The sequence below is a fragment of the Bos indicus x Bos taurus genome, chromosome 26, assembly GCF_003369695.1.
Source record: "Bos indicus x Bos taurus breed Angus x Brahman F1 hybrid chromosome 26, Bos_hybrid_MaternalHap_v2.0, whole genome shotgun sequence".
NCBI classification, from domain to species: domain Eukaryota; kingdom Metazoa; phylum Chordata; class Mammalia; order Artiodactyla; family Bovidae; genus Bos; species Bos indicus x Bos taurus.
Window position 1 is genome coordinate 37,590,945 of NC_040101.1, and position 19,311 is coordinate 37,610,255.

Sequence of the window (19,311 nt, forward strand, 5' to 3'; positions counted from 1 at the left end):
GAGGAGATGGTTGGATGGCACCGCCGATTCTAAGCTCCAGGAGTTGGTGATGGAAGGGAAGCCTGGCGTGCTGCAGTCCATAGGGTCGCAAAGAGTTGGTCATGACTAAGCGACTGAACTGACTAACTGAGTTTAGTAATAGGGTGGTTTTAGGTCAGAAATTAGCATAGCTTGGGCAAGGATTGGTTACATTTGTAAACTAGTCTAGTTTCCGGAATAGTGATTTTAACTTTGGAATATAGGAATTCAAGCTGAGTTGCCATTAAATCTGTCTGTAGCTGCACTGCCCAAAGAAATGGACTGCAAGGCACATAGGATAATTGTCAGTTTTCTAGTGGCATATTTAAAAAGTAAAAAGAAATAAGTGACGTTAATTTTAGTAATGTATCCAAAATAGCATTTCAACACGTTACCAATATAAGAATTACTAACAATGTATTTTACATCCTTCTTTTCATACTATATTGCAAAATCTAGGATGTGCTTTTCCACCTACAACACATGTCAATTTGTTCTAGCAACATTTCAGTTACTCTATAGACTCATGCGGGTAGGGGCTCCCATATTGGACGTTGCAAATATACAGTCTTAGAACAAATGGGTCTGAGTGAACTGATGATTAAAGCAGTTTTGTTTTAGTTTGTGCTTTATGTCGTATTTGGCACAGTATATATCTGTACTACAAACCATAGTATAGTTTTTTCCCCCCCACAGGGCACCTGATTGTTTTTCTTTCTCTTTTTTATTTTTTAAATTATGAAAACATGATAACACATTTACAGGAGACTTGGAAAATACAGAACAAAACTGCATTTAATTCCACTACATATTAGAATTTTTTTAAGTAGATAAATTAAAAATTTTATATAGTTTTATAACTTGTGATTTCTATTTTATTTCTTACTTTTATGCATAAATCTATGGTTTCCATTAGCATGCCATCATTAAAACAACATATAGAGAAATACAATATATAATTTACAAAGAAAATATAAGAGGTTTTTAATATGCTTGACAGACTGTCTACTAGGCTAAGTCTTTGTTTTCATCAGGTAGACTGTTTCGTCAGATTTTCTAAAGCTAGTATTTTGAGCAACAGTTATTTCCCAGAAATGACTAAATGCATATATTGTACTGACACTGTTTCTGTTAATTTTATGTGGTGCTTTCTTTATAGTTGACAAAGACATTTTACATGCATTCTTGTTGTCACTAAAAATATTCATAGATATTATCTTTGAGCTTTTATGTTTACATTTTGAATGAAATAGTTTTCATATAGGATAGATGAGTTGTCAACAAAATTATTCAAATGAAAAGTAGTTTTGGAAGCACCGTATATCTTGAGGTTTTGTTCATCTCTACGATTTTTCCAAGTGACTAACAGATTGTTCAGTAGTTTAGATATTAGTCAAAGAGTGTGTGTGTGTGAGGGGAGGACTGTATGTGGGTATGTGTGTACATAATATTTTCCCTCCTTTCTTTTGATCTCCAGCAGTTTCCGTCTTCTGTTATTTCAAAATAATTACTGTAGGTTTTTCATGTGCCATATATATAGAGAGAGGGGGCTTCCCAGATGACACTAGCGGTAAAGAACCCACCTGCTAATGCAGGAGACATAAGAGACTCAGATTCAATCCCTGGGTCAGGGAACATCCCCTGGAGGAGGACATGGCAAGCCACTCCAGTATTCTTACCTGGAGGATCCTAAGGACAGAGGAGCCTGGGGGGCTACAGTCCACAGGGTCGCAAAGAGTCGGACACTGCTGAAGTGACAGCACACGGGCATGCATGTAGAGAGAGATGTATGTATATGTATTCAGTTCCACTTGAATGCAATTTATCTGCCACTTGCCTCTTTCGTAATTCCATAGTTTGCAGCCTGTAAATCATGCCTTACTTTTACCTGAGTTCATCATTACTTCATGAAAAAGGAATTAAGGTTCATTCGAAATGCCATACTATGCTATATGACACCTTCACTTCCCTCGGTGATGACAGAGACAAATAATATTCATTTGTTTATTTATTTCACATTTGCTTGGTGCTGCATTCGGTTGCATAGTCTACTAAGTGTTTTGCTGATATCTTCATAGCATCCATGTAAGGTAGGTGTTATTGTTATTCTCATTTTTCATATGAGGAAACTGATTCACAGGGAGGTTAAGTAGCTTGCCATTTCTATTGAAATGTGAGTGCTTTTCGATGTGTTGTGATTTACAGATTTTTACTTTTGCCTATCTACAGAGCAGCAGAGTGTTACCATTCTGGCTGCCATTGGTCATCCCAGTGAAAAGACTGATTTTCTTTCTTTTTGGCCCTGCCACCCACTCCAGTATTCTTGCCTGGAGAATACCACGGACAAAGGAGCCTGGTGGGCTACAGTCCATGGGGTTGCAAAGAGTGGGACACGACTGAGCGACTCACTCACTCACACACACACACACAGGCTTGCGAGATCTTAGTTTCTTGACCAGGGATTGAACCTAGGCCATGGCAGTGAAAGTGCTGAGTCCTAACCACTGAACCCCCAGGGAATTCCCAAGACTGATTATCTTTGTATATGGTTGTATGAATAGTGAGTTTTTTCTGCTTTTTCCTTTTTAGTTCTTCTTGGCTTTTCTTTCTTTTTTCCTTTCTCAACTTGTGCCTTGAAATCCATCTTTTGAGTCTTTGCTTTTGGAATACTGTACATACCTCGTAGTCTCATTGAATGAGGATAATCAAAACAGCCAGTCCACTTGCTTGTTCTTTCTTCTGTCTCCAGAAGCTATATTATATTCTAGTGACATAGAGTTCATGGGAAGAATAATATCTGTATTTATACATAAACATGTATTTGTGGTTGTGTATTTATTTATGTCCACATGTAAATTTTTTTACATTGGTATCTCAGTTTTTAGGCTGTCAAATTCCCACCAGATTTTGGAAATAAAATTAATTTTCGTGAATTGAGTCAGTTTAAGACTCTCCTAATGTCTTCACCTTAAAACAAGGTCCTACTTTAATTACTTTTAAAAAGCAAGGTAAGTGAAAAATTTTCACTTAAAAGTAAACACTTCCCTCAAAGTAGTGTTTGAAACACAAGTTGAAGTAAAACATTAGGGTTTTTTCAGTCATCTAATAGATGTGGGAAAGATTTAAAATTATAGACAGAAAAAAACCACTTTAGAATTATTCGTATTTTTGCTTTCTTTTGTTCCTGTAGGATTCAGCTTAATGAATAAGAAACAATAATATAAAAAGGTACAACTCTTTTTCATACAAATACCGCTCCACACCAGGAATGATAGAAAAATAATGGCTAGATAATAACAGAAATGAAAATTATTAACTAGGAGTGATTACCCACCTAGACACAGAAGAGCACATAGTTTTAAAGCTTACAATTGCCTGGGTTTGACTCCTATCTCAGATACTTTCTGTTTGATGTCTTTTTGCCTCAGTTTCTAATAAAACAAGATAATAGTATTTATCTCCATTGACTCTTTCTCTTATGAGAAAAAAATGAGGTGAAACATGTAAAGTGCTTAAAACAGTACTGGACACATAGCCAGCGTTGATCAGTTCTGCAAGTATTTAATTCCAGGAGTTTTTGTTAGCCCTGTTGCTGGTTTAATAAGACGACAATGTTCTGGGATATGTTGAAATGGTATTGGGCATGCTAAGTAAGTCTCAAAAGAACACCCTAATGAAGTTCAGATGAGCTGAGGTGTGGGAAGATGCTTTCAGGGATGTAAAGTACTCTGTAAATAAAAGGTAACAGGAGGAAATCAGATTACTTGTTGCTTTAGGATGCTAGTGAATAAATATTTGCAGATCTGACTTAACAGATAAAGCTAATACTCTCCTCCAGTTCCCCAAAGTTGAATACCAGAGAAAAGATTTAAGGCCACAAAAAAATAGTCTTTAAAATAAACTTGGACTCTTTTGTGGTAGAATATTATTCTGAAGTTGGGCACATTCACACACAAATTAACCTGATACTGTGCTGGACAAATGGTTTCCTAAGCTGTATCCTTAATGTTAATAGTATTTACAAATGAGTCTTATCTGTTTATAGCCTGTAGCATATATTTCCTTTGAAGAATCTCTTTGAGTCCTTCCAGATTTCTTGAGGAAGTTGGACCCAGGTGTCTGTGCAGGTCTCTGTGCCTCTGGCCTTCTTTTTCTGGAAACATTTTTGATGTCTCTGTCGTTTGTGCTCCCATAATTCCAAGCACACAGCTCTGTCATTGTGCTTACCTCATTATATGGTAATTATCTGTAAGTGAGACACCTGGCTTCTTATGGACAGGCTGTGCCTCACTTAACTTCTTAATCTTTAATGCTTGACATATTAAAGTTTTTAATACACGCATGTGGAATAAATGAAGAAAAACAGCCCTCAGCACACTTGACAAAACCTTGTTAGCACTAACATTTAAAGCTGTTCTTCTAAAAAATGTTCTGTGATGTAGGTATTTTGGAAATTCTGACTGAACTTCCCTTAATCTAAATTATTGCATTTTACTGTATAATCTCTAAAGTACCTTAGAGGAGCATTACAAGAATGATATGGGCTTCATTTTGAACTAAAAAAATTTTTTTAACCTTCCAAATACCAAATATTTTAATAAATATAGATGCTTTGCATTTTGGATACTTTAACAAGTTCACGTTAAATGTGATAACATCTAAATGGAAGATTAGGCTGAGGATTTATAGATGTTCTTTTCTTCCTGGAATTCTTACATAACAAATACTTTTTTGTGTGTGGTTAGCCTTCTCCAAGGATACCTGATTTGTATCGAGAACCGAATTTAATATTTAGTTTCCTCATCTGTAAAATAGAGATTATAATATCTACCTCATAGGAAAATTGTAAAGATTAAATAACCCAAGTGAAGTACTGAGCACAGGGTCTGGCACATATTATCCATTATATGGTAGCTGTGACCTAGTAAATTCTACAAGACTTGTCATGAAAACCAGTATACCCATCCATTTCCCTCTCTCTAGAGGTAGATTGGAAGCTATTTTTGTAAATCAGAATTTTATGTCAGAGCCAGTGATCATAAAGGGGGAGTAAGCCTTTTCAAATTCACAAAGAATACATTTTAAAAATGGTTAAGACAGAGCTTTTACTATACTTATCCTTATATTTGTTGTTACTTAATCTGTTTTTATTATAGGTCTCATCTTGACTCGAATGAGATTGTACAGTAAACTGGAGAAGCAGGGTTTGGGGGGGTTTGTTTTCCCTCCTTCCATTAGAAGAGAGGGGTTTGGAAACAGAAAGCATACTGCGCTTCTCTTCCTCTGGTTCCAGTCCATCAACGTGGGGTGAATTTTCTTGGTACTCACCAGGTTCCCTGCTTAAAAATAAACACACAGCACATTGGTGACATCTCCAGTGGTGGCCGGGGAGTGACAGCAAAAAGCTAGAGTCCATAGCCCTTAATCTACGTGGACGCTGGGCACGGCATCATCTATTGGTTTCTGAGGGGAGAAGAACCCTAAACAGGTGCTAGCCCAAACTGGCAGAGTTGTTGCTTTGTTGTTTTCATTGCCATAGGACTATTTGCATTAAAGCAGCTGTATTTTGCTGACCAGTTTTTAAATACAGGGATCAAAGGATAACAAGGGGCCAGAGCAGAAGCATTCACGTCGCGGCCCCTGTCAGATTCTGGTGAATCTGCGAATTCTGCTGTCACTTCACCTAACCGTTGGAGCCAAACAGTTGAACAGCAGTAGAGCATGTTTTGGTGTTTATGAATGTAGATATATTTTATGGCCTAGTGGTGCTTTTAGGTAGATGCTGGAGCATATCATTCTTAAAAGGTTGTACATGGGATAAGCTGGGTCACTGAAGGTCACGGTACTATCATTATAAGACTGCAATCTCTGGGATTAAAAAAGAAAAAACTGGTCAGAAACAATAGGAGACATGAAAAAGTGCTGTGGTTGAGGGTTTCCGGGGGAACATTAAAGACATCTTTATAAACGGAAATGAAGGGACTTCCCTGCCTGTCCAGTGGTTAAGACTCCACGCTTCCACTGCAGTGGGCATGGGTTTGATTTGATCCCTTGTCGGGGAACTAAGATCCCACATGCCACGAAGTACAGCCAAAAAATGAAGTAGAAATGATACATACTGTGACAATGGATGGCATTAGTTATATGACTGGCAGTAGGGTTGCCTTTTGAATTTCACTACTGTGTGATTTCGATTTAATTACCTGGATCCTTCAGTGGCTCCTGAATGGAACATACTTTGCCTTCTTCAGTCATGGCTCAAGGAGTTGTTAGGACTTAGGCGCTGTGACCAAACTAGGTAATTTTCAGGCAGTATCATAATTCCTATTCAAATCTTAGGAAAGCTTTTTTCTTTTTTTAAATAATAGTTTTATTGAGATACAATTCATAAACCAAGAAATTCATTCACCCATTGAGTATATTTACTAAATTGTGTGTCAGTCATTACTATCTAATTTTAGAACATTTTCATCATGGCCAAAAGAAACCTGTATCCATGAGCAGTCACTCCCGACTTCCCTCCCCACTCTCCTAGCCCTAGGCTATAACCAGTCTACTTTTCTGTCTCTGGATAATTTGCCTGTTTTGGACGTCTTCTATAATTGGAATTATACAACATGTGATTCTTAGTGACTGGCTTCTTTCACTCATCATAGTATTTTTAAGGTTCGCCCATGTTAGAGAACATCAGTGTTTCATTTTTTTGTTGCTGAATAATATTCCACTTGGTGGGTATTTGCATAGTTTCCAGTTTTTGGAAATTGTAAGTAAAGTTGTTTTATAAAGTTTTGTGAGCATTTATGTACAGATTTTTGTATGGACATGTGTTTTTGTTCCCAAATTGTTTTTCCAAAGTGGCAGTAATATTTTGCATTCCCACCGGCAATTTATGAGAGTTGTTGCATGTCCTAGTCAGCATTTGGAATTGTCAGGATGTTTTGTTTGTTTGTTCGGGTTTTAGCCTCTCTAATAGGTATGTGGTTCTTTGTTAGTTTTAAATGAAAATCTTGCAGTATGAAGCCATCGGGAGGATGATTTAAATGTAAAGCAATCATTTACTGAATGCCTGTTATATGCCAGGCCCTCTACTGGGTGGTGAAAATATGGAGAAATAAGTTATCTCTCTGCTCCCATGGAAGTTATAGTTTATAGAGGATAACAGGCATTAGTGTAGATTATCTGGAGTTAAGATGTTGGGGTCGGGAACACCAGTAGAATCCAACAATACCTGGAAATGGTCAGTTTTGTGGATGGATTCTGACATTTATGGTCAGTAACAAGAAAACAATATAGAGAGTGTATGTACCTTTGCATAATATTCTAAGATAGGTTTTGGTTGTGAAGGTCAAGCTCCCCTTATGTTGTCATGTCTAATAATCAGCTACTTGGGATAATATTCTGCCGCCTAACACTTTTGGGACAACATCAGCTAGTCACATATGCACAATAACCAGGAAAAGGGGAACTTTAATTTTCGGAGTTCCTTGGACCCTGCTCTTCTGACCTCTCTAGTTACCGCTTTCCCTTTCTGTGTCCTTTCTAGGTCTGACTTCCTGCCTTTTACCTAGCACACTGCTAAACTGTATACTCACTCCTTTTAAAAGTGCTTATGTACTTAGCTCTGAGCTGTTGACCACAGTCAGAAGTGGTAGCAATAGGCATTTGTGCTTTTTGTCCAGTTGACCCCGTCAGTATTTACCCAGCTAGATCTGGCCTCAAAGTGAATGTCATTTATGGTGAATAACATTCTAAGAGCCATTCTTCCCTGTGTCTGATAAACTGGGCCTCTTACCACATCTTATGGTAAACCAGTGAGGAGAGCCGTGCAGGAAGATTGGGTGGCAGGGAACAGGACGAGATGAGGTGAAACTCCTGGGTTGTCCCGCAAGTTGTCATGCTCATCTCATTTTTGTGCATCTCTCAAGCAGGTCAAACTACCCTTTTTGCTCTTATACAGTAAGGAAAAAATATGATCTGATGAAAAGTTTGAGTGGTTGGAATTAGTCATCCTTATGAAGAAAAGGATGAGAAAGCTTTGATTTCTTTATGTACGGCTGTGTTGCAGGTTCTTGAGAATTTCTTGCATGGAGAATTGAATTGACAATAATGTTAAAGATTATTAAAATTCATAGCAGGTGCTGGGATCAATTATTTTTTTTCTGAAGATAGGAAAGTGAGAGAGATCTCAACTTTGTAAGGACTTCAGGTTGGATAAAAGGTGCATCTGCTTGCTGTTGAGTGACTGAGGAAGAGTCTACAATCACATTTTCAAGAGGGCTACATATATGGTAATCTCATTTGAGATGGTTAAAATTGACTGAAGGACTTGATACCTACTGAAGATGAGATGAAAATCTACATTTGAAAAGTTATTTTTTTTTCTCTTCCCCATAGATTAGTGACATTGATTTTCCTTTATGTGAGAAAGGTTTTAATCTTTGGGCAAATGTTTATCAGGCAGCTTGGTACTATAGTAAAGTTCAGTTTGATATAGGGACCTCATGCTTTTGATACGTTCTGACATATAACAGCAGTATTGGTTTAGAACTATAAATTCCTAGACTTCTACTTTGTGATAAATAGAAATTTTATATTACTACTCACCTAATTGTTTCCTATCCCTGTCTAATATTTGTTATGAAATGTTCTGTTTGTTCTTTCTGGTACTCTTAAGCATATTCTATGCTTGAGATTACTACATGCTGATCTTTAGCATGTATTGCCTCTTGGATTTTTACTCAGGGCTGTCAGATTCCATAGATCCTTATGTTTCATTAGTAGTGGTGTCCTTCATAGAAACCAGGGGTCAGGAAACCATTGTGCCAAAGTAGCCAAGATCCGTCTAGTCAAAGCTGTGGTTTTTCCAGTATGTATGGATGTGAGAGTTGGACCATAAAGAAGGTTGAGAGCAAAGAATTGATGCTTTTGAACTGTGGTGCTGGAGAAGACTCTTGAAAGTCTCTTGGACTGCAGGGAGATCAAACCAGTTCATCCTAAAGGAGATCAGTCCTGAATATTCATTGGAAGCACTGATGCTGAAGCTCCAATACTTTGGCCACCTGATGTGAAGAACTGACTCCTTGGAAAAGCCCCTGATGCTGGGAAAGATTGAAGGCAGGAGGAGAAGGGGACAACAGAGGATGAGATGGTTGGATGGCATCACCGACTCAATGGACATGAGTTTGAGCAAGCCCTGGGAGTTGGTGATGAGCAGGGAAGCCTGGCGTGCTGTAGCCCATGGGGTCGCAAAGAGTTGGGCATGACTGAGCGACTGAACTGAACTGAGACAAAGTATGGAGGAAATGCATTTAAAGGACCAGAACAGAAATTTTGAGAAACTGGGGGATAGGGAAAAGAATCTCAAAATCAGAAATTATTTTATAGACTATACACTGGGATGATCACTTGATTCTTTTAACATGCACACTATGCATTTACCTTGTAGGAGGTATGTGTGTATAGTTGGGGAGGGGAGAGACAAGAACAGATTATTAAAAGGGACCTATCTCAGAAGCCACCTGATGTGAAGAGCCGACTCATTAGAAAAGACCCTGATGCTGGGATAGATTGAAGGCAGGAGGAGAAGGGGATGACAGAAAATGAGATAGTTGGATGGCACCACAACTCAATGGACATGAGTTTGAGCGAGCTCTGGGAGATGGTGAAGGACAGGGAAGCCTGGTATGCTGGAGTCTATGGGATCACAAAGAGTCAGACATGACTGAGTGACTAAAAACATCTCAGAAGCACAATATTGATCAAAGAAAGTAAATAGCAAGATAGCATGCATATTTTCACATTTAACAAAAAATAGAAAAATAATATATGTTTTCTATGTATATATGTGTGTGAATTTTAAAAAGTCTGAAAGAATATATGCCAGATGTATGTAGTGGTCTTAGAGAGTTTAAAAAAGGCAGGAGGATTGGCAGTTTTTGCTTTTTCTGTAATATATTGTGTGTGTGTGTGTGTGTGTGTTTGAGAAGAATATATTCATACTTTTAATTATGTAATTAAATATCCATTTAAGAACAGGTAAAGCATATTCTTTACCCTTAAACAATGTTTACAGGATAGGACAGGGAATTGAGATAGTTTCAAATAATGTAAACTGCTCAGATAATAAAAGCAGTATGGTAGAAATTCAGAAATGGCTAGTTTTGTGGGGTTTGCTTATGAGTTGAATGCCCTTAACCTTGAAATATTTTATCCTATGTATGTTGGAGCCCTATGATAAATAGAAACACCTCCTTCAGGAATTCCTCCTCTTTCTTTGATATCGTTTCACAACCCTATTTATCCTTTGCTAGCCCTTTCAGACACCTGTCCTCCTCTTGATTTTTGATCTTGTCTCTGCCCCATTGCTCCCAGCCAAGCTCCCGTTGTTCACGGGACTCATGGCAATTGATCAGTGTAGAGCATTGGAGCATTACTGGTGTGAACTTGGAAGTCACATATCTGGGTTCACATCCTGATTTCTGACCAGCTTTGTGACTTTGAATAGTTATATAACCATGATTAATTTTATCATGTGGTTCCAGAGCTGCTCTTTTTTTTTTTTTTTCCAAATGCTCTCTTGCCCCTTGCAGCTTTGACTTTGTATCTCTAAGAGAGGAAGTGTCTGGGGATAAGCCAGAAAGGTTTGGAAAGGGTCCTGGATTTCTCCCCCAAGAAAAAGGCAAGTAAATGAAATCGGGCTGGCAGAGGCTTACCTGAGGTTGTCCTGGAGGGTAGATCAAACTTCCTCTTGAATTTAACTAGTTGTCAGTAGAACCAGGGTCATTGACCAAGGGCAGGTGAAGGTTAGGTTGCCTGTGTGGGAGAGTGGGATCAAAGAGTCCTCTCTGTCATTGTGTCAGGATTCGGTGGAGGTGGGTGTTTGTGAAAAAGATTTAAGGTGGAGGGAGTAGGAGGAAGTCAGGGAAGCAGTACAGGGAGTCCTGGTTCTGCCTTGTAACCTTGAGCCAGCTGCTTCTGTCTTCAAGATTTAATTGCTTAATTTATAAAATGGGGTAAAAGCTACCTACCTCACAGAGTTGTGAGGGAATACATTTAGCATTTTTAGAGCAGTGTCAGGCACACATTCAGTACTTGGTAAGTGTATTAACATGAAGTCAAGCGAGGGGAAGAAGGAGAGCAGGCCTGATGAACTGCAGACTGAGGGTGGGCTGCCTCTGTGTACATCTAACTGATAACATCTGTCCTTCTTATCTCTGGAGAAAAGAGTCAGTAATGGGAAACATTATTTATACATGTACTAATACATCCTGATATGTTTGCTTGTTAAAAACAAGCTTTAAAAGGTGTTTTCCCTATTTGTTACTCCCTATACCTGGAAAAAGAACTAATGGGAGAAAAAGACTTTATGTGATTATTTGCCATTTGTCACCTCTGTTAAATGATAAATTGTGGTCTGATTTTCTCTGTGCATAATTTCTGATGAATTTCAATTCAGATTTTTTAGTTTTTCTATCTTTTTTGTTCCTGGTTAATCAGTTAATTCAGCAACGTTTACTACTTATAAAACTAAGAAGAGTGAATCGTATGTAAATATAAATTGATGAGACATAGATAGAATTAATTTTAGTGAGAAAGTAAGTCTCTCAGCACTTACTGACATTTGTTCAATTAAGAAGCCGATGCAAATTGCACTGCGCATTTCACTTGTTTCATCTGTTGAGCACTAATATTCCAATATTAGTACAGATTTCAGTATTAGTACAACAAGGTACAGATGCCTTGTTGTACTTTTCCATCTAGTACTGAAAACAGCCATAAAAAGAGAATTCTTTTCACTGCCATTTTATAAATGTAGATGATCAAGGCTTAGACTTGTTCAGAATGACATGCCAGCAAGTGGCAGAGCCAGAATTTGAAAATCAGATGTCTGATTTCAAAGTCTGTTCTTTCAAAAACTAGGCCACCAACTGCTTCTCTCACCCACAATCAATTAGGAGACTACAAAGCTGACCCTTGTCAAAGTGACCCAGCTTGTTTATTTCTTGCCGCTCTCTCGTCTCTCCCCTCACTTTACTGTCCCATTGTAGTGATCAGATTCATGGGTATAAAGGCTTAACTTGAAGAATCGTCCAGTCTGGTGGCTCTCAAATCTAGCCAGTCATAAGAATCACCAGGACATTAATTTCTTTTTTTAAAAAATTGTTTATTTTTGGTTGCTGTGTCTTCATTGCTGTGCATGGGCTTTCTCTAGCTGTGGCAAGTGGGGGCTGCTCTTTGTCGTGGTGCCTGGGCTTCTCGTTGCGGTGGCTTCTCTTGTGGAGCTCAGATTCTAGGCACACAGGCTTCAGTCGTTGTACACTGAACTCAGTAGTTATGGCCCACAGTCTCTAGAGTGCAAGGTCAGTAGTAGTGGCGCGTGGGCTTAGTTGCTCTGCGGCATGTGGAATATTCAAGGACCAGGGATCAAACCCGTGTCCCCTGCATTGGCAGGTAGATTCTTATCCACTGTACCCACCAGCAAAGTTCCATTCATTTCTTTTTAAATTATAATTAAGTTGCTTTTAGCCAGAGCCCAGGAACCTGCATTTTAACCATTCTACATGTGAGTTTAACAATCTGACAGGTTGGGAACAATTTCAGATACGTGACTCCTTCTCCAAATGTCTGCTGCGGTTTTCCTGACAGGCAGTCATCTAATATCCGATAGTCCCCTGACAGAAACTCACTGCCACCTTGCCAGGAAGGTCATTTCATTGGTAATTAGATGCAATGCTATGCTTCTGTAGAACTTTCGTTTACCATCCCATATAGCTTAGATCAACTTCTTTGGACCTATTTTTATACTTCTTAAGTATTGGTTTGGAGGTCAGATCCAGGTTTGAATCTTCTCTGAACCTTACCTTCCTTGTGTAAAATGAATATGTTATCTACCTTGAAGGATCATATGAAGAATTAAATGAAAAAAAAAAATACACTGTCCTAGCTGGAAAGATTCTAAAATGCCTTCAAACAGCAATTTTTTTTTAATAGTTCCTTCACCTCATCAGCCTTTTTGGAAGTAGTGCCACATCTGCAGGGTTCTAGTTAGAAGTGTGGATACATATAATAGAAGGCTCTTAGACACAATCTGGGATTGTCAGTGCCAGAAATAGTCTGTCCTTTTGACTCCTCCTCCGCATACTTTTTTACTTCTTGCTTTGGACAAAGAATATGATGGTTATTATTTTGGGTACAGATAAACTTGCATTTCTGAAAATTAAGCTTTACTCCATAAATAATTGGAGTTTCCACTGATAACTTGAACCCAAAGCAAAACAAATAATCAGCAGCAAGATTATAAAGGCAAAAGAAGGGACCGTCTTAAATTATATATGGACCAAAATGGAGAACCAAAGAAAGTATTTCATGTCTCTTTCTTATCCATTAGTGCACAACTAACTGCTGAGTGTTAAAAAGGAAAAAAACGGAGTGTAGGCAGAAAAGGGTGGGAGGGCAGCAGTAAAGCAAGAAATGTTGGACTTCCCTGGTGGCTCAGTGGTAAAGAATCAGCTTGTCAATGCAGAAGACACAGGTTTGATCCCTGATTTGGGAAGATCTCCACTAAGATCTACCTGTTGGTGGAGAAACCAAGACCGTACACCACAACTGCTGAGCCTGTACTCTGGAGCTGCAACTGCTGAGCTCACATGCCACAACTATTGGAGCCCGAGTGCTCTAGAGTCCGTCCTTCTCAAGAGAAGCCACTACAATAAGCCCGTGCACTGCAGCTAGAGAGTAGCCCCCACTCTCTGCAACTAGAGAAGAGCCCATGCAGCAGCAAAGACCTGCTGCTACTGCTGCTGCTGCCAAGTCGCTTCAGTCGTGTCCAACTCTGTGCGACTCCATAGATAGCAGCCCACCAGGCTCTGCTGTCCCTGGGATTATTCTCCAGGCAAGAACACTGGAGTGGGTTGCCATTTCCTTCTCCATTGTGTGAAAGTGAAAAGTGAAAGTGAAGTCGCTCAGTCGCGTCTGACTCATAGCGACCCCATGGACTGCAGCCTACCAGGCTCCTCCATCCATGGGGTTTTCTAGGCAAGAGTACTGGAGTGGGGTGCCGTTGCCTTCTCCGAGCAAAGACCTAGCACAGCCAAAAATGAATAAGTAAATAAAATTGTTAAAAAGCAAAGAAATGATGCATGCTAGCTCTTTGACAAATACAAAGTGAGTAAAAAGAATACTTAACTTATTTCATCGTAATCTTCCCAGGTAAGATCCCATTTTGCCAATGAGAATACTAAAGACATCAAGAATAGATGAAGACAAGCCTAATTGCTGGTTAAATGACAGGTCTGGATTTAAGACACGATTTTATAGAATGTGATTTGAAAAAGAACTATACACACACAAATATATGTCTGTTGTTGTTGTTGTTGTTTTTTTTCCCTTGACTGCACCGCATGGCATGGGGGATCGTAGTTTCCTGGCCAGGGATCGAACCCATTTCTCCTGCATTGTAAACACAGAGTCTTAACCACTGAACTGCTAGGGAAGCCCCTGTATGTTCTTTAAGAAATAGATGTGACCTAGTTTTCATTGTACTTTTTACATTCCTTTGTTAAAACACCTGTCATACTCTTAATTTAACTGGTTATGTCTCCCTCTACTAATTACTTGCAAACGGACTAGGTTATAACATTAATCTCTGAATCACCAGGGCCTAGCCCTCAGCTTGGGCATTAAAGGTTTGTAAGAATGGAATTTCTCTCTGTAGCGTCTGAAAATATCTGTGCCCTCTACCTCATATGTGAATTTAAAAAGACATCTGTGCCCTTCTTAATGTGTGAGTTAAAAACAAGTATTGGATTGGAAGGGGTATTATAAATAATCTAGTTCAATCCTCTCAATAAAGGAATTCTCAATAAAGGAAGAAATTTCAGGCACAGACTGGAGCAGTAGATAATGATGTCCAAAAGCCCCTCGTTGATTGTAGTTGTTCTGGCAATTTTGCTTCTGGTTCTCAGTTTAGGGCTCTTCTTGGGTCCTGCGGCCAAACTTATTGCATTCATTCATTCAGTAACCCTCTGGGTTCCCACTTTATGCTCAGTGCTGAGGAAATGCCACCTTCCTTTCCGCCTCCATGGATAGGTATATGGCTATACTTTCCAGAAACCAGAAAGAAACAGCTTCCCAAGATTTTAAGACTTAAGCTGGAAAATGATGACTGTAGCTGAGGTTTTTACCTAGTGTATCCCTTTTTGCTCATCTAGGCAGTCATTTTGTTATTCTGTTGCTCAAAGGGGAGGATAAGTGATCATTTGCAAAGCTGGATAAACTCTTCAGGACCCTGAAAATAATCTCTCATTGCTGTAGTTTGATTTGGTGTGGTTGTTGAGGTTTATGACTGTATTGCTTTTCTTTTAACAAAAGCAAACTAAATCTGTTCTATAGTATTAAGTTAGGCCATGAACCACACTTCCTTTTAGGCTCATACTACTAAAAATAATTTGTAGGTGATGGTCTCCCATGGGCTTAAATGAAACACAGTAGAACAGTTTTTTTCTTCACTTAGTGTGTTGGTTCTCTGTTTTCAAAATGTTGTTGAATCTAACATCATGAAAACACACAACCTTGGGTTAAAGGGTTTTTCATGTAGTGTTTTTCAAAAGGTAGTTTTAGTACTTTGGACACATTTTAATTTGTATAAAGTATATCTAATATATGGAACTTAGTAATAATTATTAAAGATGCCCAATATGATTAATTACATTGAAACTATAGCCTCTTTTTGATTTTTTAGGGAAATGTTTCCATTTGTAGACTGAGCTCTTAGTGTCTTTCTTTAGGGAAAAAAGTCTCTATTCTTTTGAAGAGAACATTCATTTGATAGTAGAGGCAAAGGGTGAAGGGTTGAAGGCAAAGTCGACTCACTCAACTCTTTTTTGAATTTACTTTTTTTAGTTCATTTGAGAGAAAATCTGTCTGAAGTACTGGAGCATATACATTAAAGAATTATTAGGGAAAAGGGTACAATTTAATTAATTATGAAAACATATTAAACTTCATGTTGTCAAGTCATTATTCTTAATGAAAAGAATGACCGTGTTATTAAAACTACCTTGAGTCTTCATTCATGTCGTTAATCCATGGCAAGAAGCAAATGATATGGTTATTAATTTTATGAAGTAATTTTATGTATTATTTTGTTTTTATTTTTAGGACCGGAGTAGGCCCTATGACACTTTTAACTTGCACTCGTTGGAGAACTCCTTAATGGATATGATCAGGACAGATCATGAGCCTCTGAAAGGTAAACACTACCCTCCCAGTGGCCCACCAATGAGTTTCGCTGATATAATGTGGAGGAATCATTTTGCAGGTTAGGAATATTCATATGTCCATTCCTTGCTTGGTGTTTTAAACAAAAATCAGCTTTTTATTAATTGTGTTTTGTTTTTCTTTTTTGTTTTTGTTTGTTTGCTTCTGTAAAGCATTGTGGAATGTATTTAAAGTTGATTTTTTTTTTTTAAACCTGGGTTCAGCTACCTATCATAATCACGGTTGACTGCTTTAATCATAATGTCTGGCAGAAGCATGTGCTGGGTAGCTGAGGTTGTGGTTTATAGCATGAGACCAGAAGCCAAGTTTTCTGGGCTTTGTGTATTTGAAATCCTTGGCCGAATCTGGATTAATTCATTTAAATCCAAGTCTACTACAAGGAAGTATGAGATTTAATCTCCAAAGGCTCTGTCAGAAAACTTTATAGAAAAGGGTTTTATTAATATACAGTCACTTTCCTAGGGTAGGAAGTATCAGTACACAGACTTTAAGAGCAGGTAGTGACACTGCATTCTCTAAGGCTAAACACAGGGAAAATGTTTGGAGTTAAATGTAAGGCATAAAGTCCCAAGGTCAGCAATATTAGGATTTCCTATTTTTAGAGCCCATGTAAATTCAGGAGAGGGGGTGATACTACATGCATGATTATAGATAGTTCTTGTTATGGATTATAGGAATTCTTGGGGGCATTATGATATTTTAAAATAGTAAAATAGAATTTTTCTGTGGAAATAGCCATTGTATTTGGGTTGAGAGCCTAACTATCTGAAAACTGGAAGAGTTAGCCACAGGGACACTCATCTTGTGTGAACCCTTATGTCCTCTAGAGTTGTGAGGAATCTGATCCCCTCTGGTTCTCTGCAGGCTCTTATATAGGATATGACTGACTGGGAACGTGATAGTCATTTCCTCACGCCACACCAAAAATCTATTTCATCATTTTCTTGTCACACTCATGATTTTATGCTGCTTTCCTCAATTTCTAGTGAAAAGAAAGTAGTTAACAGGCTGTGAAGAAAATAAAAGATTTTGACAAAAGCTATATTTTAAGGCCTTCAGAAGTAGGAAAAAAACTGCCTCTCATTTTGTCATTGTTATATTTAGTTACTATTACCACATCTTTCTTCAGTAAAGATTAGGTACATGGTAATTTCACTTAGAAGTGAGAATGGTGTTAAAAACACACACACACACAGACACACAATATTCACAGATTGTTTTGTGTTTTTAGTATCTTCTAAGGCTACATTTGTCGTCCTTCTCTACCAGAACAGCTGTAAGCCCATCCTGTTATTCTAAAGAAGTCAGCCCTTGTTCTTTATGCATGTCTGTCTTATCTTGGTCTGTATTCTTCTAGCAATAAAAGATTATGAAAGGATGTTAGATTATGGTCTATAAAATAATTTTCTAGAGTTTTGTGAATATTGATTAAGCAGGAGCTGTCGTGCTTTGTTGAGAGTAGCACTGCTAAAGTGCATGGAGGGTACCTTACTGTGGGACAGGGTAAATAACTTATTCCACTTGTGGTGGCCGCCCCCCTTTTTTACATTTTTAATTGGAGAGTAATTGCTTTACAATGTTGTGTTGGTTTCTGCCATACATCATTGTGAATCAGTCATAACTATACATACATACAAAGATATATATATACATATATATATCCCCTCTCTCTCAAACCTCCCTCCCCCAGCCCCAACGCTGGGGCCCTTTTTTCTTATCTGTCCAGCTACCTCTGCATAAATTTCTCCAGTACACTTACAAATGTGAGGTTTCATCTGTAAAAGGCTTTTGAATTGTACTTTAAGATACAGTATGACCTAAGAAGTTGAAAGGCATTTAATATGTGCATTTTTACAGTCTCAATATGGTTACAGCTTCACAATTCATACCACTCACAGTGATTTCCTGTGAATGATCTGCTTCCCATGGTCAGTTACGTCTCCATGTTACTGTCCCCTAGTTAGGGTGTTTGAACTGCCTGCTTCCTTTTTCCAACTGGGAGACTTTTCCATTTGGTTATAGCACCATATGTTTGATCCTTATTACTTCTAAAAACATAATTATGATGCCAGCATTTTAAGGGAAAGATTTTCAGTAATTTTTTACTTTAAAAGTGGAGCACAGTATAATAACTAAAAGATAATTTAAAAATAAAAGAAATATTGTGATGGTGTATCTTTTTTCCCCTTGCATAATAAACACTCTATTTATCTGGTCTTTATAATTTATTAATAGACCTTAACTTTGGACTCTTAGGTTGTTTTTAGCTTTTTCTCCATTATAGGTAGGCAATGCTGCCATGGATGAATTCTTGCATGTAGTTTTTTCTTTAAGGTAAATTCATAGAGAGGGTCTCTGGGTCAAAAAATGGCAATATCTAGATGAATCGAGCTTTAAGAGAAAGGTGATAGGCTAGGGTACCTATCATGTGACTTCTGTATGAGTCTGTCCAAAAACACTGCTCCTTATCTATCCTTTTCTTCCTCCTGCCATTAATATCCTCTTTTACTTGAAGACTATTTTGAGGGTCTCTAAATTCAAGTTAGAGAGTCATTGGTTTTTTGTGCGCTTATTTGTTTTGGTGTTTTGCTCTGGATTTCAGTTTTCTTTAGAAAAAAATACATTCTCGCTCATTGTAAGACATTCAAATGGTATGTAAAAAGACAAAAGAAAAGTGAAAAAACACCTGAACCTTACTACCTAGAGATAACAGAGATTATTATTAACATTTTCCCAAACATTTTATATTCTCTCTATAGGGTATGAGGTATTTCAACTCAGCCTTTCTGATTTTACAGCCATTCAAACCTGGGTAATAAAGTAAACCTTTTTATCCCTACAGAATTTACTCCTTCTAGCTAGGCTGCAGCTAAATGTTAAAGGCTTTCAAATGCAAGCTGTCAAAATTGTGTCTTTGCCATAGATGCAAGTAGTGATTACTGAAGGATAAGCATTCTGTCATTATAAAAAACTACCTAAAGGAGAAAGAAAAACAATCCTCCTAGGTTTTATTGG

At 38.0% G+C, this 19,311-nt stretch overlaps 1 protein-coding gene across 9 annotated transcripts in view; it reads left to right on the top strand.

Annotated features, from left to right (window-relative positions):
- The window catches only part of CPEB3 (cytoplasmic polyadenylation element binding protein 3), a 202,603-nt gene that overhangs the window by 69,088 nt on the left and 114,204 nt on the right, over positions 1 to 19,311 (top strand). For 7 of the 9 annotated variants that reach the window (XM_027528969.1, XM_027528971.1, XM_027528967.1 and 4 more), the window contains one exon: positions 16,177 to 16,336. In XM_027528969.1, the coding sequence (XP_027384770.1) occupies positions 16,177 to 16,336 (160 nt within the window). The remainder of the gene's footprint in view (positions 1 to 16,176; positions 16,337 to 19,311) is intronic. The other 2 variants (XM_027528965.1, XM_027528966.1) reach the window with 1 other exon arrangement.